At 43.0% G+C, this 26877-nt stretch overlaps 1 protein-coding gene across 1 annotated transcript in view; it reads left to right on the top strand.

Moving 5' to 3' along the window:
- TANC2 (tetratricopeptide repeat, ankyrin repeat and coiled-coil containing 2) overlaps positions 1-26877 on the top strand; it is a 120890-nt gene that overhangs the window by 22913 nt on the left and 71100 nt on the right. The window contains exons 5-6 of the mRNA XM_062507951.1: positions 870-1049; positions 16847-16954. Of these exons, the coding sequence (XP_062363935.1) occupies positions 870-1049; positions 16847-16954 (288 nt within the window). The remainder of the gene's footprint in view (positions 1-869; positions 1050-16846; positions 16955-26877) is intronic.

Raw genomic sequence — 26877 nt, 5'->3', positions numbered from 1 at the left:
TGGTGGAAATCCAGTGAGGAATGTCTTTATGGAGGGAAAACATCAATAGGAGCTAAAATCCGTCTTGTAACAGTGTGACACAAGTCTGGCCTTCTCATTGAAATATTAATTAAAAATTAGTGAAGCATTAATGCTAACAGTTTGGGTTGGTTTTGCTTGTGAATTATTAGTTGTCTGGGTTAGGTTGTTCATCTGACTGAGGAGTGGAGATCCAGGTGTCCTTGACCACAGTGTTTCCACATCTGCAGCTACTAGGAGGAACCCTATGGCTCCTGACTCTTGCTGATCTGCAGCACCTTCCCTGCACTGTTCATTAATATTGGTTACAATTAGCAATGAATCCTTTCATTGTTCTATCTTCACTTGTTCTCATGCTGTTCCATGTATTTCACTGTGGATCTGTAGTGATGCGACCCCCACACGGGCTTTGTACGTCTCTTGGGAGAGTTGGAGCTGGTGGCTGTTTTTAGAGGTGTTTGATCTTCATTTTATTTGGGTTTTGCAGATTTTTTTGGTCTAAAGGTCCTCCTATTGAAATTTAATTTAGCTGGGAGGATTTTTATCAGAAACCGGCAAAAAACCTAAAAACTGTGTTCACTAAAAAAAGCAGCGACTCTAAGACTCTGAAAGACAAATTAAGAGCACTGAAAGAAATTCTTCATGGTTCTGCTGTTCATGTTATAAAAGGGGTACTGAGATGCTCTTTTGAATTTCTTCAAGGGATGTGTCACATGTGTGCAAAGGGAACGAGCAGTTGGCAAGTGAGCTCTGCGCAGGGCTCCCTCCTGCCAGCCCTTTTGGAGTGATGGAAGCAGAATTCTTTCCCTTGCATTCTAACCAATTCATTTTTATTTTCCTCTCCCCATCAGGCACCTCCACAGAGAACGACTGTGCTTTTGAACCCGACTACGCTATTCCACCTCTCCCAGTGACCGAAGGTATGCAGCACATTCGGATAATGGAGGGCATGTCCCGCTCCCTTCCATCCTCCCCCTTACTCACACATCAGTCTATCAGTGTTCGGCTCCAACCTGTGAAGAAGTTGACTGGTAAGGACTTAAATAAAGTTCACTGGGGCTTTTAAGGTCAGTTGGTGCAAAAATCTGTAAGAAAAAGCTTTGAACAGTTTCTGTATCAAAGTCATTCCCTTGTTTATTATAGCATCTGCTTCAGTCAGGGATGGATTTTTGTGTTGACAGAGAAATCTTTCTTGCTGAAAACGATCTCTTTGGTTTACAGATATTCTCTAGTTTTTGAGAAATTTCTATCAAAGTGTGTTTTGGTTCCACTTTGTGTTGCTGTTTATGCACAGTTGAAGCATTACAGTGATTTTAAAGAAGTTGATGCTTTACTTTTGAATGTTGAGAAGATGAGAGAAATTATTAACTTCTATAGTAAAGTGATTTTTTTGGTTCATGCATATTTTTAGATGCTGCTTTGTTTATCTAACCTGTCCGGACTCTGGTATGAATACTTAGAGATGGTACAGTAGTGTGATTTTTTAAAGCACTTGGAATCCAACATCCATACAAAAGCCTAAAAAAAAAATATTTCTACTGGTAACGGTTTTTGAGCAACTTGCTTCTTGCCTAAAATTTGACCCCTCTCTGCCCAGCTTTATGGTCAGCCAGGGTCCTGGGCTTGTGCTGAGGAAAACCTCCAAAACAAGTTTTTACCAAATACGACCTGATCTATGTGTACAAAAGGGAACTTTGATGCACTTGGTGCTTCTAGTTTCCTCTGCCCTCTTGGAAATGAGAACTTGGAAAGGATAGTGGGGATTCTGAGTTGTGACAGGCAAGATTCCATGATTGGGCAGGGCTGCTCTTTGGAGCATATCACTAGTTGCTCAAAAGCCCTGGAATTCCAGCAGTGGCTGTTGCAGGTGGTAATTTAAAGAGAGGAAATGGGTTCAGACTGCAAGAGGGGAGATTTAGGTTGGATGTGTGGAAGAAATTCCTGCTTGTGAGGGTGGACAGGCCCTGGCACAGGTGCCCAGAGCAGCTGTGGCTGCCCCTGGATCCCTGGCAGTGCCCAGTTCCAGGTTGGACACTGGGGCTGGAGCAGACTGGGACAGTGGAAGGTGTCCCTGTCTGTGGCAGGGGCGTGGGCTTTAATGTCCTTTCCACCCCAAATCATTACATAATTCTATGATAATATAATCTTTTAAAAAGTTCTTAATCTGTCTGATATGTAACCAAGGCAGCTTTTCATCCACAGAAAGGTTAAAATGTCCATTTTTGGTAAAAAGCCTCAGGAACACATTATACAGAATGAGAGTTTTCTATCCAGAGGAACTAAGATCACTCACTCACATGTTGGTATCTGGGTTTGCTGGGTATGAAGACTTGGCTGGATTCAGAGGGTGATAAATATTCCATGTGGGTGCAAGTTCCACTCTGCTGAATAGTCTGATGATTAAGAAAAACAAAAACTAAGATCATTGTGGCTCTAAGGGGGGAAGTAATAGTCAGCATAAGTAATTGGCTCTCCCCCTCCTGCCTGTGTTACCTCTTGTTTAGCACTGGCTAAAAACATACTTAAATCAGCACGGTCAACCTCAGTTTGTGTTTTTGTTTTGTTTTTTTTTTCTTGTTTTTGTTTTTGTTTTTTTTTTTTTGTAATAGTGGCTTTATTAACAAACATAATGTGGAAAACGTATAATAAAGAGAAAGAAAAGTCCCCACCCTCCCAGCCCAGGATAAGTGATGTAAGACACGATTTTGGTTTGTGTCTGCAATAAAACTAGCACTTAGCAGTTACTATGCTTGTGGCACAAAGAGCAACTACTGTTGAAACAATGGGCTTAAATATTCTACTGTATATCAAGGGTGTGTTATTGCTGACTCAAAGCCATAACTGTGATGAAAATAATGCAGGTGCTCTGTATACCTGCCTTGAGGACAGCAGTGCTTTCCAGGAGGGTGCTTAGGGATTAATGTATGCAAGTGCTTTTGGGAATTGGTGCCAAAAAATACGTGCATTAGGTTAATAAAGGAGATACTGGGCTGAAAGACTCAGCTCATGTTTTATTCCAGTCCTGTGGAATCCACCATGTGCAGAGGGTTTGCACAAAGCCGTGTGCTGCATCCCACTCCTCCTCCTCCGGAAGGAGTGTTCATTTACATATTGTGCATTTATATGCACAGGGATAATGTTATTCATCACTGTACTTGGCTATTGCTATTTTTTCTATCAAATGACACTTGCAAGCATTGGGATTCTCTTGGAAAGAGCATGTGTGTGAGTGCCTGTGCAGAGAGTGAGGAGGGGACAACATTAGCAAGAAATTTAGGAAAGAAATCTTGTTTGTTCAGCAAAACTTGCCCTAGGTGTTTCGGTTTGGATTCTCAGAGGCCTGATTCCTGCTTTATCCAGTGTGAATTAGCTGCTTCAGTGTCTTCAAAGACATGGTCCTGGGGAACTGGCTTCACTGCAGATCCCCTCTTTGAGAGTGCTTCTCCCTTGTGTTTGGGGAATGTGGGAACTTTCCCGAAGAAAAAAAATTCATATAAATCAGTAGGAATATTCCTATAAATCAGTGGGTTCAGGCAGCTAATAGCAGCCTCTTTCCTAAAGAAATGTATATTTTTTCACTAGATCCTTCTGAGATGGTGAGAGCAAGGCTCAGCAGGATGGAGACTTGCTCTTCCCAGTGATGCCAGTAAGGGACTGACCACTGTGGTTCTCAACACCCTTCAGGTCCATCTGGGCTGGGGACCTCACACACAACATTGCCTGTGTCACAGGTAATGTGACACAGTCACATTTCTAGTGCTGGGGTCTTGTCTTCTTTCCATCCCTCATGGGATACCTTTGCAACTCTTGGGAGTAGCCACGAGAAGTGTCACATCTCCCTTCTCTATATCTTCAGCAAATATTCTTTGATGTGAACTGTAATTGTGGGACTAAAAAGCTCAGATCGCTCTACTTGAAAACTTTATTGTTTCTTCTTTAGTGGTGATAAGTCCAGATGAACAATTGCAGGCCCCAGGACCCCTTATTCTCTCCAAATTGTTGTACCAGCCCAGCTGGGTGGGAGCGTGAGAGATGATGAGGCACAGCTTCAGGGGTGGGAGTGCTGGGGGGAAGCTGTCAGTGCTGGCACATGTGGGAAGTGGTGAAGTCACTACTCCTGGAAGTGCTCAAAAAAAGTGTGGCCCTGGCACTAGACTACATGATTTAGTGTGGAATGTGATTGTGTTGCAAGTTTGATGGTTGGATGTGATCATCTTCAAGGTCTTTTCCAACCATAATAATGATTCTGTGATATGAACGTGGTGAGGCCCTGGCACAGGGTGCCCAGAGCAGCTGTGGCTGTCCCTGGATCCCTGGAAGTGTCCAAGGCCAGGTTGGACAGAGCTTGGGGTGACCTGGGATACTGGAAGGTGTCCCTGCCCATGGACATGGCAGTGGCAAATGCATGATCTTTAATCTCCCTTCTAACCCAGGACATTCTGATATTCTGTGTTTGAAAATAAAATAAATCATCAATGGGAGGATTTCTGACTGTTAAACTTTCAGATGCTGAGCCCAGGCTCCAGCCCTGCAGTGTTGTGGTTGTGCTGGGTGCGACAGTGGCCATTCTCTCCCTCACTGTGTGTTGTCTGTTTGAGCACATGCATTAAGTGAAAAGCAGCTGATGGTGCTTCTGGTAAATAATGTACTTTTTCCCCAGTGTTGCACATGGAATACAAACCTTGGCCTTGCTCACAGCTTGTGATGGCAGGTGTGTGTGAGCTGGCTTTCCCTTCTCTGCCATACCTCAATATGCTCTGGGGGCTCTGCCAGCCTTCCCTTGCCCAGCAGTGCTTGGGTTATGGGTTAATTTGGGAATGTTCTCCTGTCTCTGGGAGACCTGGCAGGATCTGTGTTGGTGTCAGTGCTGCTCAGACACTCAGCCACTGATGGTGCTGCAGTTGGGCTCATCTCAGCCTCACTCTGTAACCACCGAGCTCCTCACCTGTGTGGGGCTGTGCATACCTGGGGGTCCTTATTAGTGTCCCACCATTTCCCTTAATTAATAATTTCAACTGTTTCAATTCCAGTTATTTGTACACACTGCAGAACCACATTGTTTTGGTGCAGCTCTCTGTTGCAAATGTTTCTGGGCTGGATGGGAAATTTGTGCCGAAATTTGTGCTTCAATGTGAACTCTGAAACCTGTCCCCAGCCAAGGGGGTGCTGCAGCTTTAAAGCATCCTAGGGCTTACAGCCTTTTAGTAGACATTGTTCCCAGAATCCATGTCACAGCTCCTTATATGGTGCTGCCTTTTTTTCTTTTCCTCTTAGTTGCTATGACAACAGCAGCACTGCACCATTCATCAGCTCTGGTCCTGGGCTGCATCACCAGCCCCTCAGCTTACTCCAAAATGTTCGGGAGAGCATCCATGAATCAGTAACTCTGGTCTCCTGATCCATTATTTCCCTCTTCTTTCAGCAGTTTGCTCTAGGAAAAGAGCAAATTAGGCTGCGCCACAGAAAGAAACTGTAAAATTCCTTCCTTTTCCCCCCAAGGGAGGCGTAGAGGCTCCATTTGCTGCAGCGTTCTGGTAGGAATGAAAGCAGCTCTCTGACACGGGGAGACTTGGCGAAGAGGGAAGGCTGTGCGTCCATAAGCTTCTCTGGAATCCTCCTGGAGCCTGCCTCCTGGCACCCCGAGGATGTGCAGGTGATGCTTGCAGGGGCAGCGGGTGCCGCAGGGAGAGGGTGCTCGTGATTTTTGGGAGCAGAGCTTGACATCAACAGCGGGAGGTGTCACCTGTAACATCACCCTGACGTGGGGAGCAGCAGGACGGAGCCGGCGCAAGGCAGAGGGAGGGGTTGGATCGTGCCAGGGTGCTCTCCAGGCAGCTGCACCCCTGAATTCCAGCCTGGCTGACTGCGCTGCACGTGCTGGGGATGGGGAGAGCAAGCAAAGCCCTGTGAGTATTTGGACAATTTGTTGTGCACGGTCTTTGATTGGGATTGTGTTGGGCATTCCTCAGCCTCCCGTAACTGCGGAAAATCAATGTACAATAAGGAATCCTGGGGCTCCTGGTTGGTAAGGAAGCCATCACTAGGAGGGAGTTAGTGTCAGATAGTGATGCTGCTGGTGGTTATTTGTCTTTGAGTTGTTGCAATAGTTTTATATAATCTGAGTTCGTCACCTCCTTGCTCAGATGTGCAGATTTTCTCATACAAAACGTTAAATGAATGTGCAATGGAAAAATTTGATTTCTGAGCATTGCTGAAGTAGGACTGCTGAGGAGTGAGTTGAAAATGCTACAGACACCAAGTCATTTGTTTTCAAAATGTTAGAACAATGGGATTGAGATAATGTTTTCCTTCTGCCTTCTGAAATGACCACAAATTCTATTTGAGTGGTTTATAAAACCCTTTTGTGCTGAGGGAAATAAATATTTGCTTTTCACTGAAAGAGTGAGCTTCTAGAAATGAAAGTAAGTAAATAAGCAATCATTACCAAGGTAGAATTTGAGGAAAAGCTGTTAAAGTTCTGATGCTCATTAGCTGTGAGGCTGATTTTTGAAGGATATTGTGCTTAAAATTGTCGGTGTTTGGAGACACTTTGCTCCTTTTTAAGTATTTTTATACCATAGTGTTTACAGTAGGCTTACATTTCTTTTCATTGAATTCTCTGTCATTCTGTCAGCATGACACCGATCTGAAGTTCCTGTTCCTGTGTAGGAGTGAAGGTTGGGTGTGAGGCCCACCCTGTGTCTCAGAGTGCATAGCAGTGCCAAGGACCCAGTTACCTGGAAAGTGCCAATAGATTTGGGGGATTCCAGGTGTATAATGTATTTTTTCTGGGCATAATTAGTTTTCCACTGAAGTTTCCCTGATGCCTTGCAATCTCTGTCTGCCTAGAGGATTCATGAGTAGAAAACTTGTGTTTTGTCAGAATTACTGAGTTGTCCCTTCTTAAAAAAAACCCTAAAATGTACACAACATTTCACTGTGGTTTGGGCATCTGGATTTTCAGTTCTGTTTTAGGCTCTTAATGTGGCAAACCCAGATGTCTCAGGGAGAATTTCTTCATGGAAGAGGTGGTCAGGCACTGGAAAGGGCTGCTCGGGGTGGTGGTGGAGTGCCCATCCCTGGAGGGGATGAATGGATGTGGCACTCGGTGCTCTGGACTGGTGACAAGGTGGGAGCAGGCACAGGTTGGACTCGATGGTCTTGGAGGTCTTTTCCAACCTCAGTGATTCTGGGATTCTGTCTCCAGCAATGAAACCTAGTGGAGAAGGTTTCAGTTCAGTTACAGTAACACATGCTGAAGATTTTTTTCCTGGTGTGTCAGTTCTTACTATCCATTTTTGGGATTCTTCATCCATTATTTTGGGACTTGTGATTTGTTTTGACAGGCACATACTCAAATGGAAACCATTTGGGCTTGCAGAGATGAAACAGGTGGATGAATGTGTCCCTCTGTCCCTGCATACTCACAGATGGACTTCTATCTCTACTAAACCAATGTAACTATTCATGTGAAATGGGAAAATTTCCAATTAAAATTTTTTGGAGCTCCAAAACTGTCCCTGAAATTTATGCAGATAAATAGCGTGTCTGTTTGTAACTTTTGGAATTAAACCAAATCCTGTGTTGAAAGGTTTTTGTTTGTTGGAGACCTGTCAAACGCATGATGTTTCTGCATTAGATTCAGGATGTAACTTTTATTTTCTTAAATAAAGGAAAGGAAAAAACTGGCATATCATCTTTATTGGCTTTTGAAAGACACCAGTTCTAGCAGGGATTTTCCTCAGTGCTGTTTTCAAGACAAACCCTATCTGTCTTATTTTGACACCCAACTGTCTTTCATATTGACAGAGCAGAAATTGCAATAGAAATATTCCATGAAAATCCATGTTTTCCCTTTGGTGTTGGTGTGAGGTTGTTGCAGAACCTTTAGAATTTGCTCTTCCCAAGGATATTTTATTTGCATCAAGGCTGTTGAACTGCTCAGCCTTGCAGAGGATGTGGTAAACATGTCATCACAGCACTGGAGCTGGGAAAAGGCAATAATAGCTCTGCATTTCAGATGATTGTGTAGATGCTCAAACAGAGGGAGAACCCCAAAAGTTTCTCTAATGTAGATAGTGTTTTAAAGGCAAAAAAATTGCCTTGAAACTCCGTGGGTTTTCAGAGAGAGAAATTGTCCTTGTTTCACACTGGGGCTGCACAAAATGGAGTATCTGTCATGATTACACTTCTGGTGTGTGAGAATTTTTAATTTTTAGACATAGCTGAGAGGTTTCTGTAGCAAGAGGAGGTGGTGTAGAAAGCCTCCTGTGGAGTTAAATCAGGCCATCACTCTTCCCATGGCTCCGTCTTTCCTCCTACTCCTGGAATGTGCCTGCAGAGGTGTCCTCTGCACTTGAAAACAGAAAGGCATTCACAGAATACACTCTTGTGGAATAAGCCCTTGCATTCTCCCGGGCTGCTTATTTTCTAAGGAAAAGCCCTCATCTCCAGCTGGCCATGTTCTCTGGTCCTCTCCTGTCACAACAGGACAGCTTGTTTTGGAAACTTCTTCCTGTGTGAAGAAGGAATGACCACACAGGGGTGTTGGGTGAGTCACTTGCCCAAAGATTGGGCATTACTTTTGCAGAGGTTCATTTGTGATGTGATTTGTAGCTGCCTGGCTCTAACCATACAGGAAGCCTTGATCAGGTTCCATTAAACTTGTGGTTTTATCACCAGGTTTGTCTGATACTTCCACTGCAATGTCCTGCTCCAGAGTTTCTGTGGTGGGGAGAAAAATCCCTCTGCAGAGGAAGGAGGAGCAGCCACCATGCCTGGGGTCTCCAGCAGCACTTTGCTCTTGGATTACAGGCTGATTTTTAATTTCTTTATTCTTCTTCCCTGCTTTAAAAGGTGTGTATGTAATGCAGCTTGATTCATCTCAGGCACACAGAGTCACCTGTGGGTGTGTTTTGTAAGCCCAGGTAGCCACCACACATGATGAGACGCTATCCCTGAGGATGGGGTGTCCTGGAGCCTTTGTGTGGGTGTCCTTTGGTTGCGGATGTCTGCAGGTTATGGAAGGCTTAAACTTGAAATATCCACAAACGTTTTCTCTGCAGAGATGAGGGCAGGATTAGGACAATACAGGTTTTATCCCTGTTGTGCTTTTCTTTTTATCTTCTCAGCCATGGAAATGAGTAGGTGTAAGTGAGAAGGTAGTTCTGGGAAGGGAAGTCACCAGATGGGTGTGTTTCTGTCAATAAATGGTCCTGGCCCTGTTCTGTGTCATGGCTGTTGCTCTTTCAGCTTGGAACGGGGCCCTGAGAGTGCTGCTTTCCCTTTATTTACACTTAAAGGACCAGACCTGATCCTGGGACATTGATGCTGTCACAGGATTCGTGTGCACCAAAGCCTCAGAGAGGTTTTGGGTCTTAAATCCCCTCATGATGAGGAGCATGGCACTCCTGTGCCAGTGCCAGTCTGCTTCAACCATCTGTGTTCACACAAATAATCACAAGGTTATTAAATATTTCAGTTGAATCCTTGAGGCGTGCCATGTGTCCTTGGCCCTGCTCCTCTGTGGAAGGAAAGGATGATGAGCAGTCATCACTCCTCAAAACAGAAAGTTCTAACAGCTCCTTTAATTTTGCAAGGAAATAAAGAATTCGAGAAGCAAATAAACTACCAAAAGCTACAAGTGGCTGAATTAGCAATTTTCTTAGGTAAAACCCACCTTGTAAATGCAGTATAATGCAATTTTTCAAGTGTTAATAAACAAGTTCAGTTAATTCAGGCTTGTGCCTTGCCAGATAAGCAGCTTCATTTTAAGGATAGAATATTCTGTGAAGCTGCTACCAGCAGAGCAATAGGGATCCTAAATCCAGTTTCATATGAATGGAACAGTTTTGCATATGTGTCAATGTAATTACAGCTCTGGTGGTATCAACTAACCCAACTGAATTAGTTTTAGCATAGCAAAATTTGAATGACTTGCACAGAAATAAAATTACATTATGTATTCTTAAACTCTTGCCTTTATTTTAAATGCTGTTATCAAGCAATGAATTTATATTGGCTTGTAGCTGTGTAGTGCTGGTCATAAACTGTGCTTTATGTAGTGAACAGGATTCAGTCTCTCACATGCTCTAACTTGGGATTACTTGGGCTATTATACAGTTCACTCTTCTCTCTTTTATGGTTACAATATCTTGGTTTGATCTTAGGGATATGGTAGGAGAATGAATGAGATTTTGTTTATGTGCAGCTTAGGCTTGCTGCTGGCCTTTGCTCTGCCACTCCTGTTCCAATTTAATTTGCCAGTATAATTTGATACCTACCTTTGATCATTCTTGGATGCTTGTAAAATACTTCAGCAGTGCTCTTGCACTGATGTCTAGAGAGAAAAACTACTTTTTGTTTTTCTTTTTCAGTTCCTTTCTAGCCCCCTAGTGCAAGTTTTAACTTTTTACTGCTCTAATTACAGAGAATCAGTCCAGAAGCAGAGCAGGGGGTAGCCAGTGTGTGGGTACAGGCACTGCAAAGACAAGATGGCAGAGCTTTGCCTGAGATGGCAGTGAAGGTAGAGCAGGTCATGAGGAGGTGATCAGGGGTGCTGAATTGCTCCTCTACTGGGTAACTGCTTGTTTATAACTCTCTTAACACGAGGCAGCTGATGGATGGTGATTGTGGCATCAAGTGCTACAAAGGGCCTGGAGGGAGCTCTGGGGAACTGCAGACCCGTTGGCCTGGTGTGTATGTGGAACATGTTAACAGAAGAAAGTCTGAAGGGCAGAATTAATCTACATATATTTAAAATTCATATAAGCCTTTTCAAAACCAGGTAATTTTCTCCCTTGAACATTGAGTAGGGATGTCTGTTCAGACAGAAGACCATTTTGATCACTTATTTGGGAGGGTTTGTAATAATATTGGTAAGATAGGTAAAAATTTAATTTAATTATACGTTTTTCAGAAGGTGCCTTCCTTTTTGAGGTCACTGATTTTGTGGCTTTAGTGGAGTGGTTTGCTGGTATTTTCTGTGCCTTGTTCGTCTGGAAAGATACACAGGGGGGAGGAAAGGTTCCAAGAGGTTTCTGTGGTCCCACGGGATTGCAGAATCCACTGCTTTGGAAAAGGTTATTCCTAATTTTTCAAAGAAAAATAAATTTCAGGGGCAGTAATAGGCAAAACCTTCATGTTACAGACATCTACACTTTAAAGAAGAACTTCTACATTAATGTAGTTGCTTTTTTGAGCTCTCCTTTCCCACTGGTGTCATGCCATCACCAGCTTGCTAAACACTTGTTCCTGCCTTTATTTTTTCTTTTCCTCTTTCCACCTAAGTTTTCTTCAATTTTCTTGTTTCAGGACCTTATCTCCTAAACAAAACACGTTTTCCAAAAGTTTTGGAACAAGTTATATGTTTCCACACAACATGTTGTTTTCACCACTTTTCTGTGCTGCCCTGCTCTCACTGCTGTGATAACATGGGATGAGAGGAGAGAGGTTGGTTAATGTAATTTAAAAAGCTTTTATAGTCTCAAATAATAGAAGAGGAAAAAATTGTTACACATTGGATTCTGTAAAATAATGCTGGATTATATAAAGAGGATGTTGACCTTCATTGTATGTATTGTCACTGGTTTAATCTTATTTTTTTTAAATATACCTAAAAATCCTAATTACACACAGCTGGTGTATAATATTTCTTCTGTTTTCCCGGAAAAGCTGTGGCTGCCCCATCCCTGGAAGTGTTCATGGCCAGGTTAGATAAGCTGGTGTAGTGGAAGGTGTCTCTACCCATGACATAAAGTGGGACTGGACCATTTTTTTAAAAGTTTTTTCTAACCCACACCATTCTAGGGTTCCAGGATTAGTGCCAAGGCAAAAGTAATCATGTAGTCTGTAATTTCCTTTTGGTGGCTCTTACCTCAGCCAAATAACGGGGCCTTTGGGCCAGAGGAAGGACCAAAGCTTCATCTCCCATGTGCTGGGTTTTGTCCAGCTGTGCTGAATGTGACAGTTATTTGTTCCAGGAGCTCCATGGATCAATAACTCTGCAGCACTAAAAACATTTTAGTTCAAGGGAGACTTCAATAAAGGCAGCTCTGCACTGCACTGCAGAGCTGCTGGGACGCTTCCAGCACAAGTCAGGCTCTGGCATGAGCTGGGATGGGTGAACGATGGGAATAGAGGATGCACTGAACACCCACTTTCGCTCTCTTTAGATCCAAGCTTCCAAAGTTTGCTCTTCAAACCATGACTCTGGCTTTTCCCAAACATAGCACAGCTTGGGCAGGATTTTGTGAAACTTAGAGATTTTGAGGATTTAATTTAAATACAGAATTTATGTTACAAACGAGGCTGTGGGGGTTATGAAGGTTGTGGCTTTCCCATCCCTGGAAGTGTTAAAAGCCAGGTTGGATAAAGCCTTGAGGAACCTGGTCTACTAGGTGTCCCTGCCCATCCAGGGGGGATTTCGACTAGATGAACTTTAGGATCCATTCCAACTCATTAACATTCTATGATAAAATTGTGCTTACAGTAGTTTAAAACACAAAATTAATGTGCAAAATTCAGCTCTTCCTCCGCTGGATTAGTCGCAAGAGATGAGTGTGTGGTAAATACCCAGTGGCAGGGGGGTTGGAGCTAGGTGATCTTCAAGATCCTTCCAATCCAAACCAGTTTGTGATTCTATGAAATGTACCCATCATTTTTGGCACGTTTTCACCTCATCAGCCTGTGATAAACACAATATTTTTACACAAAGAGAGCAAATGTCATTGTTTCATCCTCTCGTGGCAGAGGGAGGTTTGAAGCATGGGTGAAATTCAACTGTTTAACATGGGCAAGACACAAAACTGGGCACAAAAGCTGATTTTGAGCCAAGCTCCTTGGTCAGACTCTGCCCTGGACCTGCCATAGGAATGAACCAGGAGAAGCCAAGGCATGTGGCCACATGTGTTCTGCAGCAATCAAGTGTGTGAGACTCTGTGAGGAAACAGCTGCAGTAGTTTGTGTTGATGCAGTTTGGGCAGTAATGTCCATTTTCCTGGTTCTTGTAAGGGGCTGGCACATGGAGAGGCTTGGAGCAACCTGGTCTAGAGGAAGATGTTCCTGCCCGTGGCAGGAGATGGGGCTGGATGGGCTTTAACATCCCTTCCCACCCAAACCAGGTCTGGGATTCTGTGATAAGCTAACACTAGGGAAAGTATTTAGTTAGGAAATGTGCATTATTGGTTTGAAATAGCATCTCAGCTATTGAAATTGAAGTTCCTACTTCAGTAGTAGCAAGTCAGTTCCTATATGATGCCAACATTGTGTTTGTCATCAAGCCATTGGGCCTGTGAGGTGGACACAGATCAGGGGCTGCAGCCATCGGCTCCTGGGTGGTGGCACCCCAGGGACAAGGTTGTGACTTTAGGCTCTGTGTAATCAGTATGCCTTTCTGACTTCAATGCTAGTTTTGCAGTTCTAGAAAGCCAGCGTTGCTAGTGACTGCCATCTTTACTCAGTCCATTATATTTTTATAACTGGTTGTTGCAGACATGCTTTTCCCCGGTGTTCTTGGAATACGTAATTTGCTCAAAAGCTGCAGTTGTGTGAAATGAAGGGCTATTTTCATGCTGTTTAAGGCCTGGAATTGGTTGGTTTCATACAGAAAATCCTTATAGGAATAAGAGGCCTGAAGGACTGAGCAGGTACAGAATACTTCAAATAATTGTTTCATGCTTTTGTTAGTTTTAATAATTCGTGCCGGAAGCTCATGACTGTGATCATAAGATTTGCCTTTGCTCTCAGGAAGGGGTTCAGGACCAAGGCGAACGGTTGTGACTTGAAAAGCCACTTTTATAAAAAGATCAATGTTATCCGTTAACATTTGGCTGTAGAGTGTCAAACCAGATTTTAAACTTTATGACATTTCCATTTGTTATTTATTCCAGTAGAAGAGTAATGCCCAAATCTGAATCTGTCAGGATAATCTTCATTTGAACATAAGTCAGAGGTGCTTAATTCTTGTACATGAAAATCCTCCTTTCCTGTAATCGGGTTATGGGTGAGTTAGGAGGAGTTTTTGTCTTTTACACATTTAAGGTATTTATAATAACAGAAACTCTTCCTTCTGTGACTTTTCACTGCCTATATTACATGGAGAGGATTGTATTGACTAGGGCCTTTTAAAGTAAACTGTTGTCTGTGAGTCATGGTGACATGGTGTGTCTTGGCTTGTGGAAGTGTGTTTTTAAAGCTCAAATCATTCTTTTGAGGGAAGAAAAACATAATAAAAGAGGGGCCAGGCCAGGCTGGGCAGTGCTCTGAGCAACCTTGTGTAGTGGAAGTTATCCCTGCCCATGGCAGGCAGTGGAACTGAATGAGCTTTAAATTCGCTTCCAACACAACCAAGTCTGTGATTTTGTGATGCTATGAAATGCCTTAAAATTTTGTGTATGGTTGAGCTTGCAGTATATGGAGATTTCACCACACTGGTGATAGGATGTTCTTTATTGCCCTCAAGAGAAGAAATGGTGGATCAGCTTGTTGAACCCATGAGCCCATCACATCTGCTCATCAGTCAGTTCTATGGCAAAGGCAGGGATTAGGGGGGCAGTGGGCACCTCAATGAGCAGTAAAAGAGATCCAGAGTAAATGTAGAAATTAAACCCAGTGGAATGGGAGATTGATGCCTTCCTTACAGGTGAGAGGTGAACGGTTCAATGCTGATCTGTCAAAACATGCAGGTCCTGCATCTTCCACAGACCTGTGTGTCCACACAGCAAGTAGTGTAGTGATCACACTACACCTCTCTATGTTTACTAAAATTCTCTTTCCTCTTTTTAAAAATAATCTGTAGTGCAGAACCTTCTAGTGACAATCCCATCAGCCATTAACATTTCTTGAACTGTGAAAACTTTGATAGTTTTGTACTTTAGAACACAGTGAGCACTGCCACATGTGCATGGGATGATATATGGTCCTGGTTTCAGCTACAAATGATAAAGAAAAGACAGGGTACTTTTAATATCTTTTAAAGAAATTACTTTTACTGAGACTATGGTAAAACATATTTATTAAAACCACAATTACAAATGAAATATTAAAGGATTTACCAGTTCAGAATTATTATTTTTAACAATTTCCAGGCCATAGCAATAATCTTCTCAATATTAAAATGTTTTCATTACATCAGGATCTGGCACAAGACTGTGACTGGGAATGATTTTTCACGGGTGTTGACCAGTTTGTGGCTGCGGGGTGTTTGTGTGTGCACATGTGGGATCTTTCCCTGGGGGATTATACGGAATCGACTGCTGGCCTGTAGTGTTTAGCATCAGGTTGTGTGTTGGAGGGGTGGTGCTGCACACCCACGAGCATCGTGGGCTGGGAGGGAGAACGGGCTCCAGGCTGTCCTTGTCTTCCTGAGTCTCTCACATCCCTCCTGCCTGGCAGGGCTCTGTTGCACCAGCCCTGATGGGTTTGCAGGGAATGTTCTGGCAATATGCCTCATGTTCATCCAGGATTTCGTGTGTAAAATGGAAGTGTGGTACCTGTTTTCCCTCGGCAGATCCGGATCATGAGGGGGTAGAGAGGAGGGTTTTTAGCACACCTGTCTTGGTGCAGAGGTGGGGGGTTGATTCCTTGCCTTTCTTCTGCTTCACAGGGACTTTCTATTGAAAAACCATACTCCAGTCTTTATCTCTGTTTTGCACGCTCCATTAAAAAAAAAAATCTGGGCTCACGAATGTGTAGCTCAATTAGAGTGATCTAGTTGTGCATTGTCTGTCAGGCTTCCCATCCTTGGACCTTCTCAGCACCATGGCAGCTCCCTAAAACCAGGAGATTTATTGCTGCCTCGGAGATCATTCTCTGACCTGTTGAGCTTTTATTACAGGAGATGCAAAAGAATCAACCTCCCAATCTCTAGTTGCAGATCCCAAATTTAATTTGCAAGACAGGGAACTATAAATATAAATTATGTAAATGGAGGGGCAGAAGCCACTGACCCCCAGAATCAGTGCTGAGGGGCTTTTCAAATTAGCCTTTCATTGTAATGGACATGAGAGTTTAACTTGGAAATGCAATATTACAATCTCTGCATGTAATTTACTCTCTAGTTCTCTTTCTCTGGCCTGGAATATATTTAAAGACTTTTACTAAACCACTTCTATTAATTTTACTCTAAAGAAATGTGGTACAGAATTTCATGTCTTTTAGAGTTCAGACTGTTAAAACATGGCGAAAAACCTATTTTTCTAGCACTAGTGGTCAGTGCTGCTTTGTTACAGACACTTTTACCTCTTCCCCGTTCTCTGTTAAGTCTCTTGATCTTTTATGGATTTGCAAGGTTAAAAGTGGAGTGCTTCTTTTTGGCTTGGACAGTGTTAGCTCTGCTCTGCTCTTTTGTGTTGAACACCAAACCTGTTTGGTCCAACAATGAGACTGTCTTGAAACTGAAATTTTATGTTCAAGGAAACAGTTACTGAACATAGCATTTATGTGCTCAGTTCAGATACTTACAGCTAAATATCTTAAAACCTGATGGGCTCTGTGTATCTCTATGATCTCTGCTTTTCCACAGTTGCTGAAACCAGGCTCATTTGCTACCTACAAAAAAATTAATAAAGTAGGAGAAAATAGAATTGTTTTAGAGTGTCAGGAATGTGCCTCAGTGTTCACACACTTTAAAGTCAGCCTGTGCACTTTGAAAGTTTAACCAAGAGCCATCTCCTTTGTAAAGAATGTGGATAATTTTTTTTCCGGGGGGGTGGGGTGGGAAGTAACCTGATATGAGTCTGACAGTGTCGTTTAGTTAAGTGCTTCCATCTGTTGCTTGCTATTTCCCTTACTCATGACCTCTCTTTCTCTCTTCCCCCTCCTCCTTTAGCCCCTCTGAGGAAAGCAAAATTTGTTGAGAGCCCTCGAATCCCAGAGTCTGAGCTTGGCTCCCCAACCCTCTCTGCCCAGAAGCTGGACGTTGATGCATTCTGCCCTGGTAAGCTGCATGCGAAGGCTCTGTGCAAAGAGGGGCAACAGGCACAAAGATTTTTTAAATGTATAATATGGCTCCTTTGGCTAGATGGTTGGCTGGACCTTCCCTAGCCAAGTTTCACTGTCTTGGAAGTTTGAATAAGTATTGATTTCTGCTAAGTGCCCGTTTACATTTGTTTCTTGTAATTTTGCTTGTGGCTGCTCTCCCCTCAGTATAATTTAGAAGGTCTAGAGAGTTGCTTTTGAAAAGATAAAAATGACCCAATAAGCACACTCCTTTAAATTTAATTTTTAATGCTGGTCTGCAGAGAGGCTGGAATAAAACCAAGTCTCAGAAACATCATTAAATCAGCTAAAGCAAAACTGTGGGACCTTGTTACCTGCATCCAAGAATATTAGGGTGTTTATTTTTATTTTGTTTTTAAAGAAATACCTTCTAATTTATGTATCCTGTAGCAGTTGCTCTGAAATATATACATGTTGCTTGAGGCCTCTGGTTGAAAAATAAATAGAAGTGGTTTGTGTCCCTTCCTGGCTCAACGCTGTCCATGTCTGTCAGCTCGGGCAGGCGTTACCTAAATCCTCCAAGCCCTGGCAAACCCAGCACATGTGAGTGCCTAGAATCTGCAGCTCACTATCATTTCCCAGATTCTTCCACACTTGGAAGTGGTAACCTGGGGAGGGCTAGAGACTGTGGAGGTGCTGGGGGAAAGCTGAAAACAGCAGCAAGTGCTTTGGTGGATTTTGTGCTGAATTCTGAAGTTTCTTACCCTGGCTTTCCTTGGTTATGAACTAGAGGGATCGATACTCACTATAGGCTTTGGATGGAAAAAAGAGTATATAGTATGTTGAAATGGCATGTAAATGTGTGACATCTGCCTCTGAAATCTGTAGCTACAGTAACTAAGATCATATTAATAAATGACTGTGAAATCAGGGTGTTGCTTATTTCTGTGGCTGATGAACTTGAAGAAGAACTTGCAGAGTCAGGGGACTGTGGCCAGGTTTATGTTGGCAGTTGGACAGGCAGGGGAAGAGGGAAGGATAGAATGCATTGGGGAAGGATTCCTGAAGCTGCTCACAGAAGAAACTGCCCAAATTGATATATCCTTCTATGAAAGTAGCAGTAATGTGGGGGCTGGAGGTTTTCCTGGTCAGGAAGGCTGGATTGAAGGAGCTCAAGATGTGACACCTTGGAAGAAGTAGGTTGTTGGTAAAGAGAAAGATCCTTGTGTAAAGAGGAGGAGAAAGAACAAGGTTGTGGTCAACTCACAAAAGGGACCAAAGGGGACATAGCGTCCAGCTCCTGATGGGAAGGTGGAGGGAGAGTCTTACTCTGGGTAGTAGCAAAGCTTCAGGCACAGCTGGGAATCAGTTTTCTGAGGAAATACAACTTCTTTCCTCTGTGCTAGGCTTACGTTAACCCTGTTCTAAAACGTTTGCATCCTGTGAAGGATATAGCACACAGTGCTAAATCCTGAGCATTTCCAAGAATAATGGTGTGAGTTGAAAGAAGGAAAAAATTAGGCTGATGATCTGCCTGGCAATAGAGGGGAGGTGGAGTGGCTTTTAATGTGATACCTGACCAAAAAAAATGTAGTTAATTATACACCTGAAAGCAGTTTAAAACACTGAATAGCAAAGAAAAGAGAACATCAGCCACTCTGAATATATAGGAATAATGATTTCAATTTGAGATGCCAAGAGATGAAATTTTGCTCAGTATCAAAATGTTTATTTTAAGGCTTCAGGCAAATTTCAGCACATTCCAGGGAGGTGGTTTCCTGAGCAACTGCAGTGCCACCGCTCAGCCCCTCATGCTGCTGGGGGGAGGATTTGCTTGTGACATCTTCAGTGTGAGTCAGTGTGGGGGAGTGACGTGTTCTCCTGGTGTTCTGACTCCAAGGAAGGAGAAAGATCACCATAGTGAGTGTCTTTTGAGGGAAGTTCTAATACCAAGTCCAAATAGTAAAGTTTTAAGCTTGGTATAATTTCTTTTTTCTTTAATGCATTCATTGTATAGAGAAAAGAGTGTAGATGCTTAGAAATTAATTAAATCTTTTCACGTGTATTTGGAAATTGTCCTGTATTTACAGTGGTTGCAACTACCATGATGGCAAAAAAGAGCTGTTCCATGACTTTGAAAAACCCCTTTCTACCAGAATTATCACAGAATCACAGAATAACCTAAGCTGAAAGGGACCCACAAGGGTTATCGAGTCTCAGATTATGTTGCTGTAGACGTTTTTGTAGTTGCAGAGGTTGTTCAGATTTCAATCCAGCACTTCCTGACTTGAAGTGCCCCTGCTGGAGAAGGAGTTCTCCTTTGTCTCTTCCCTGTGTGAGTAGTGAGGCCCTGGCACAGGTTTCCCATCCCTGGAAATGTTCAAGACTTGAAGGTTGGATGGGGCTTGGAGCAACCTGGTCTAGTGGATGCTGGAACTAGATGAGCTGTAAAGTCTCCTCCAACCCAGACCATTCTGTGACTTTCTAAGGAGGGTCTTGGAAGGTTTCTGATCCATCTTCCTTCCTTGTCTCTGCTCCAGTTTTGCAGACACTGAAACACAGGCATTTGTGTTTTCCCACTTGTCAGCTTTCTGAGGGCAGGGAGGCTGGGATGACACCCTCTCATCCAGCATTGCTCTTCAAGGAGGATAGCGTAGAATAGCAGGAATTGACCTTCCAACCTCTATTATTCTACTGTCAAACCTTTTCTGCAGTGATTCTGGTGACTCAGTTTAATGTGTAGGGGTTTTCCCCCACTCTATTACACCTCACTCCTGCTAAGAGGCACTGCTTGTGTGGCGAATGCTCTCCTGGCTTTTTGGTTCTTAGATGTGGTCATGAGAGCCTCTTTCTTTGAGCTCCTTTTTGTTTTTCATGGTAGTTAAAACATGTTTTGACTTCTGAGTGCTCAGAAAACCTATTGGAAACTATCAGAGATAGATGGTGCTTTCAGGCAATGGCCCTTTGCCTCTGATTAATGTTTGCAGTTGCATTTTATGTCATTTATTACCTTGTCATTGTGTACCAAAGGCTGTGTCTGTTATGACATTATCTTTTCATTTGATTAACTCCTTCTTCAGAAATTTTGGGACACAAATCTTGGATGTCTGGTTTGCTTGTTCCACGTTAGGCTGGCAGGCATCTGTTTTCATCCCTGATTGAGTTAGGAATCACTGCAGTGCTCCCGCCATAGACAGGGAGGGGAGTGATTTACCATGGCAGCAGCACTTGTGTTCATCTCATCGCTCCTTTTTCTCTTCCTTTGGTTAAAGAGTTGTTGAGCTTGACATCTGCTTGCTGCTGCTTCTCTCTTTTTATCATGTAAAATGTGTATTTTTTATTTTACGCTATCCACGTGTTTCTCCTAAACACAACAAAACACTTCTCAGGTCTTAGAAAAAGCCCTTTAAGAGGGAATGCAGGAACCAGCACTGCTCTCTGATTTTTCATTGTGGAAATACAGGCACTGAGCCAAAAAATCCTACAAAACCCCAAACAAATTTTGCCAGCAGGATTCTGGTCCAACCTCTGTCATATTGAACAGTGATGAACTGGGGGGAAGGAGAGGGAGTAATCAAACCAACCATGATCTGACAAATGGTTTTACTGTTGAATCTTGTGGTTGTCCCAGCACTGACAAGTCCACTGACCTGAAGGGAACAGGAAATCATTGTGATCAGCCCTAATTGCAGAAGAGCCATAATTTGGCACATCGGTTGCTATGGAAGCAATTGACTTTTCTCTTGCTGTTCCTGGGAGGGTGCTGTTGGTTCTTTCTGCCACATCAAGAGATGGAAGCAGTTTCAGAATAAACTCCTGTATTACAAACCAAGCCCCAGTCTGGTCTGAAGTTCTGGATCAGAGGGAGGAATACTGAAGGCATTCCAAGAGTTCCAGGTGTGAATCTGTTTGGGATTGGCCACAGACCAGTTGCCATTAGATGTCATCGAGTTTGCTTGAATGGAAAGTTGCAACTTGGAGAATAGTGGTTGGGTCCAGAGTTTAGGGTTTATTGAGTCTTCTTACCAAAGCAGGGTTGTTCAAGATAAGAAGTGAAAATAATACATATCCCATAGATTATTCTCATATGTTTTAACTGTCAAATAATTGGAGACAACATGCTTTTCTTGAAGCTTCTTAGTGCAATCTCTTAATACCCAGCCCTTAAAACCTAGGGTTTGGGTTCTTCTACCTGGAAGAGAGTGAAAGGGGGGGAAAGGCTGTCAATTATCCAAACTGTGTTTTTGTGATGAACTGCCCAACTTTAAATAGTGTTGTGACTGCTTTGAGACATGTAGCCTAGATGGCTCCTGAGGTGTGTTTCACTTCAGACACTTCAGCAGTAGCAGGCTAGCACCTCTGGCTGCCCATCCAGATGGATCCCAGGGAATCTAAGAAGTTGTTTTTGCCTCAGTAAGCAGCAGTGCTTACTTTCAACTGGCCTGTTGGGAAACAATAACAGTTTTGTGCTAATACTTTGGCTTTTTGAATATTTATAGCTTTTTGCCAGCGAATAAATGTGTACATAAGCAAACCAACCCTGATGGTTTTGAAACTGTCAGCAATGGGCATGCAAGGACCAGTGTAAAACCTCTTCTTCCACATCTGAGCAGGTGGGGCAGATTTTTTGTTGAGTGACTCTCCCAGAAGAGTTTCCTCTTCCTCTTTCCACTTCAAAGGAGTGGCATAAAAATGTAAGTGTCATAAAAATGTAGCTGGAGGAGAGGGGAAAGAAAGCAAGCCAGCTTTTTCAAAGTGCTGAGGCATTTTAGCAGTGCAACCAATGGGTGATGCTTCCTCGAATCCATGTTGCACCTCCCTCAGTAAATGAAATAAATCCAGAATTGTTCACCCTGTGATAGTTGTGTTCTGTTCCTGCTCAGCATGGGGCAGGCTGGATTAGCTGTCTGTTGGCATTTGATGATAGCACTGTCCCAGCTGTGTTTGGGCTCCAGTTTGTAATGCCCTTGATGTCTTTACACAAACTTCATTTTCCTTCTTACTTCCCTGTCGAGTTCTTTAGGAGATCTTTCAGTGGCATTTAATTTGAAGTTAGTCTTCACCTTGTGTTTATGCCTGCCCTAAGTGGAAATACAGGGCGGCTAAATGAGGCAGAAAGGAAGGAGATGATGGTTGCTGGAGGTCTTGGTCATAGTTGTGCTGATTAGTGACTAGAGTGATTAATCAGTCCTCCCTTTTTCCTTCTGGTTCACATATTTCCAAATACTTTAGAGTCTAGAGGAAGTGGTCATCAATTCTATTTCTTTTTTTCCTACAGTTTTTTGGGATGCTGTTACTTTGTTTCACCTACTTTATGGAGGCAACCCCCTCAGTATTCATTTTACCATTATTGTTAGCTGTAACAATAGAAGAAGGGGTGGTTGCATTTGTAGGAAACTGCTCCATTCTTTTATACGCCTGGTTCCCATGTCCCAGTGCCTACAGATGAAAGTCCTTGAATTTCAGTGCTGCTGTGGAGAGCTGCCCATAAGTGAAAATATGCAGTGCTCTGAAAGCCACACCAAGACTTGTGCTCTTTTGCCAGTTGCTGTCACTTCCTCACCCTCTCCAGGACTGTAGAACAAGAACTTCTTTATTCTTATCCAGTGTGACTGTTGTTCCCCTGGTGAAATTGGCTTCAGTCATCAGCATTCCTCTGTTCCATCTGTTCTGTTCTCCAGGGCAGCACAGCTGCCCTTGGACCCTGAAGAAAGGAGATCAATTTGTGCATAACCTCCTGTACCACAGTAGATTTTCCACTTCATTAAGCAGAATTTTTGATATTTTATGTCAGTAATTATTTGACTCCAAATCACTTGAAAATAATTACCTTGAGTCCAAACATGACCATTTTGGCCAGCTGCCAGTTTGAAAGTGCTTGGAAGCACTGGTTGTACCAGCCTGGCTTCAAATTCTTCCAGTGCCCTGGGATTTACTGCAGGCTCCAAAATCCCTGTGTTTGGACTGAGGCTGTTGCAGCCTTCCTCCCCGACTCCTGTGCTTGCTGTTTTTGTTTTCTCAGAGTCAAGTCCCCGCTGGCTCTTCCGTATGTTCCCATGAGGAGCCCCATCCCTGTGGGGAAGCCTGGTCCCACCACATATGGTCAGCACTTAGAGCAGGTCCCTGCTGCTGCTCTCCACTCCTGGCTGCTGGCAGAGTCTGCCTAGGGTAGCATTCCTGGCCTCCGTGCTCTATTCCCATCTGTTCTTGGCATCTTGCCTGGCAAGAGGAGCTGTGGTGATGTGTGCAGTTACCTGTACATCTGTCACCTGTATCTGCCCCCTTCAGTAACTTCACTGGTGTTTCTTCACCTATATTTTATGGATGAACTTACAGCTCCTACTCTATATAACTTCAGGGCACTGTGAGGTCAGTGTGGGTGATTTTATTTGGGTGGAGTAGTTTATGCTTTAGAGAAAGAACAAATTTTAAATTGATATCGTCTACATGCACAGTAGAGTGTTCCCTGTCCAATCATTGAAGATACACAATTAACAAGAGCCCTACACATTGGTTCTGTTTGAAAATAGCCCCAAAAGGGTCAGAGAATAACAGACTGGGTTGGGCTGGAAGGGAACATTCCATCCACTGCCAAGGGCAGGGAACTTTCCAGTAGACCAGGTTGCTCTAAGCCCTGTTCAGCCCGACTTGTTACTCTAAAACCTGGCAACAGTAAATTATTCTATCCCTGTGGCAGTTATTACATCCAAGCAGAACTTTTGAAATCTTATTCAGGTATGTAACAGTAGTAGATTTTCAAGATTGCTGTCAATGTTGTAAATACAAAGACCATAATTTAGTCAGATTTGCTTTTAATGAATTTATCCTGTCCAGCCATTCCCCCAGCACCACCACCATGTTGTCCACTAACCCTGTCCCCAGGTGCCACATCCATATGGGAATGGGGACTGCACCACTGCCCTGGGTAGTTGCTGGACAACCCTTTCCATTAAGAAATTTTCCTAAATCTAAATCTTTCTAATTGTAATCCAGTCTAAACCTTCCCTGGCCCAGCCTGAGGCCGTTCCCTCTCCTCCTGTCCCTGTTCCCTGGAGCAGATCCCAAATCTCCCCCGGCTGTCCCCTCCTGTCAGGGAGTTGTGCAGAGCCACACGGGCCCCCCTGAGCCTCCTTTTCTCCAGGCTGAGCCCCTTTCCAGCTCGCTCAGCCTCTCCTGGGGCTCCAGCCCCTTCCCTGCTCCATTCTCTGCCCTGGATGCTCTCCAGCCCCTCAATGCCTTTCTCAAAACTGACCCGAGGATTGGAGCTGCAGCAGTTCAAAATTGACATTTACAGAGATGCGTATAGGGCAGCCTTCATCCTTAGTGGTTAAATTTTTTAAAATCTCTTCTTGATGTAAACAAGACTAATGAAAAAATCTTCCATTAATTCTGAGATTAGGGGGATATGCAGAAATGGTCAAGGACGTTTTCCAAATACAGCTCAAGTGTATCCAGAATAATTTAAAGCAGATGTACATAATAATGGAACAGATTCAGGTCACATGGAGGGAGGGAAGTTGTTAGATAAAACTCTGCAGTTATGTAATTGAAGATCAAGGTCCGAAATGGTAACATTTATTTCTGGCCTTCCACAGATCCATAGGTGCTTGCTCTTCACACATAACTATTCTCTTTTTTTCATTGCTAATTCAAGAATTTTTTATTTTCTAAAGGGAAATCAGTCTCATACTCAGGCAAATTCAGGGACAGATGCCACTAAAGGAACTGTTCTTGTTAGACACTCACTGAAATAGATATCAGATGTTTTGAAAGTAAAAGTACAGCCATTAAACCAAAAATATTCTGTGGACTATAGATGCATTGTTAATGTCTCCCAGGGGCACTACCCTCCATCATTTATCTAGAATTAGATTATGGTGGCTATCAAACCAGTCACAGAATTACCAAATAAAGAAATTTCATTTGCTTGTAAGCAATTGCAGCTGAAATATGTGGCAGCTTTCAAATAGGAATTGAAAGGAGGTAACAGAAACACTATTTAAAAATTACAACGTACAAAAACATTGTACGTTTTGAATGGTTTCTTGAAAAGAGCAAACCTAGTAACTCTGCCATAAAATGATGTATTTGGTTTTCAAGGAATACTCTGAACATTTATGAGCACTCCATCCTGCTGCATGTGATGACTACAGAGGTGTTAAGAGTTGACCCTTTCAGAAATCCAAAGAGTATTTGTAGATAAGACATCTGAGAGAGCTGCCAGGCTCTGTGGAATTGCTCCTAAATGGCCTAAATCAGGTAAATTCCAGGGTGAATTGCAGAGATCTGCTGTTGTTTTTAAAGTGGGTTGAATTCTTTTGAAGGGGGGTCACAGGTATTAAATTGCTTGACAAGCTCAGTTTGTATTCTAATTTTCATTTTTGCAGTTCAGTCAAAGAAAAAGTCATTAACTTAAAAAGAGGCAGTAGATGGAAAGTATGGGTGTGTTCACTGCTGGGATCTCCTAAAATTGTTTAAAATAAAGAGAAAAAGGTAACTGCGTGAGCCTGAGGTATTTCCACTCTTTCTGAAATGTCTAAATAATTGAATGTTGGATTTAATTATTGTGACTAATGACTTAAGTGTAACATTTGAAGTTTGCTCTTGCAGTATCAAGTGGGTGAGGAGCTCTTGGGGAGGCTTGTGGCAGGGCTGCTCCGTGTCCTTCCACACCCCGTGAGCCCCCGGCCTCGCTGCTCCCAGCCCTCGTCCCGGCCGATGGAGCTCCACTCTCCCATGTCTGCCTCACCAGGCTTTGCACAGCCTGCCCTGCCTGAGGCTCATGCCTCTCCTTGGAGCACTGACCTCCTCCAGGCCCCTGATCTCGTCTTCTGCAGTCTCCCTGCCCACCCAGTCCTCTTGTGGAATTACACCCTTCCAGTGTAGTTCAATCCACGAGCAAAATAAACACAGGGAATCATGGTGCATTCCTCAAGGGCTACAGGTGGACAAATCATGTATTCTAGTTTCTTTTACTTTCACAGATCATGGGATGGTTTAGGTTGGAATGGACCTTAAAGCTCATCCAGTGTCACCTTCCACTATCCCAGGTTGCTCCAAGTCCTGTCTAGCCTGCCTTGGACCCTTGCAGGGATGGAGCAGCCCCAACAGAGCCCAGACTCACCTTGTCTGTAATCACCTTCAGCCAGAAATGAAACCACTTCCAGTGACATTGCCTTTGCACACACTGTTACATTTACTGATCCCACATGAAAAAGGCCTTTTCTAAATCTTACTAAAAATTGCTTCCTAATAATTTAAAAACTTTTCCCCAGATGGAATTTGTTGTGGTTAATTGAAAGGCAAGTGCTCCAAACCTGAAGTCAGCAATTCAAGTACTGAAGTAAAAGATTTACAAGCTCTTTGCCACGTGTCCAAGGACTTCCATCCCAGATACAGCCTGCAGAGTACAAACACAGTGCAGTGAATTGCTTCTTTATAATAATGTAAATAAAAATCCATTAACAGCTCCAAGACATTAACAGTCTCCAAAGCTGCAGCCTGATTGGATGCAGAGGTAATTTGTCCAAGGAGCATAGGAATTTTTTTTTTTAATAATTTTTTTGTAAGAAAAATGTAAGCAACCAGCCTTACTTTGCACTGCAAAATCAAATTAAAAATAAGACATTCAGATTCTTTTGTAGTTAGCTGTACAGAAATTAAATAGATCTTCTAAAAAGTGGAAGATATTATTCAAAAGATTACATGAAATTTGCAGTCAAATTTTAGGTAGTCAGTAGTAGCTGTGCTTCTTTCTTTAAATCCTTAATCTTCAGAAAAGACTGACTGCAGGACTGCATGTCAGAAATAACTAAAAGCTCTAAGAGAGATGTGAAACAGGCTGTCCTTTTAGGCTAAGATACTCCCTGTGTTTGGGTTATCTGGCATTTTTATCTAGTAGAGCATTAAAATGCTGGGAGC

Source organism: Cinclus cinclus, chromosome 24 (assembly GCF_963662255.1).
Source record: "Cinclus cinclus chromosome 24, bCinCin1.1, whole genome shotgun sequence".
Lineage (NCBI taxonomy): Eukaryota > Metazoa > Chordata > Aves > Passeriformes > Cinclidae > Cinclus > Cinclus cinclus.
The sequence above is the reverse complement of the archived record's forward strand: the minus strand, read 5'-3'. Positions and strand labels throughout refer to the sequence as shown.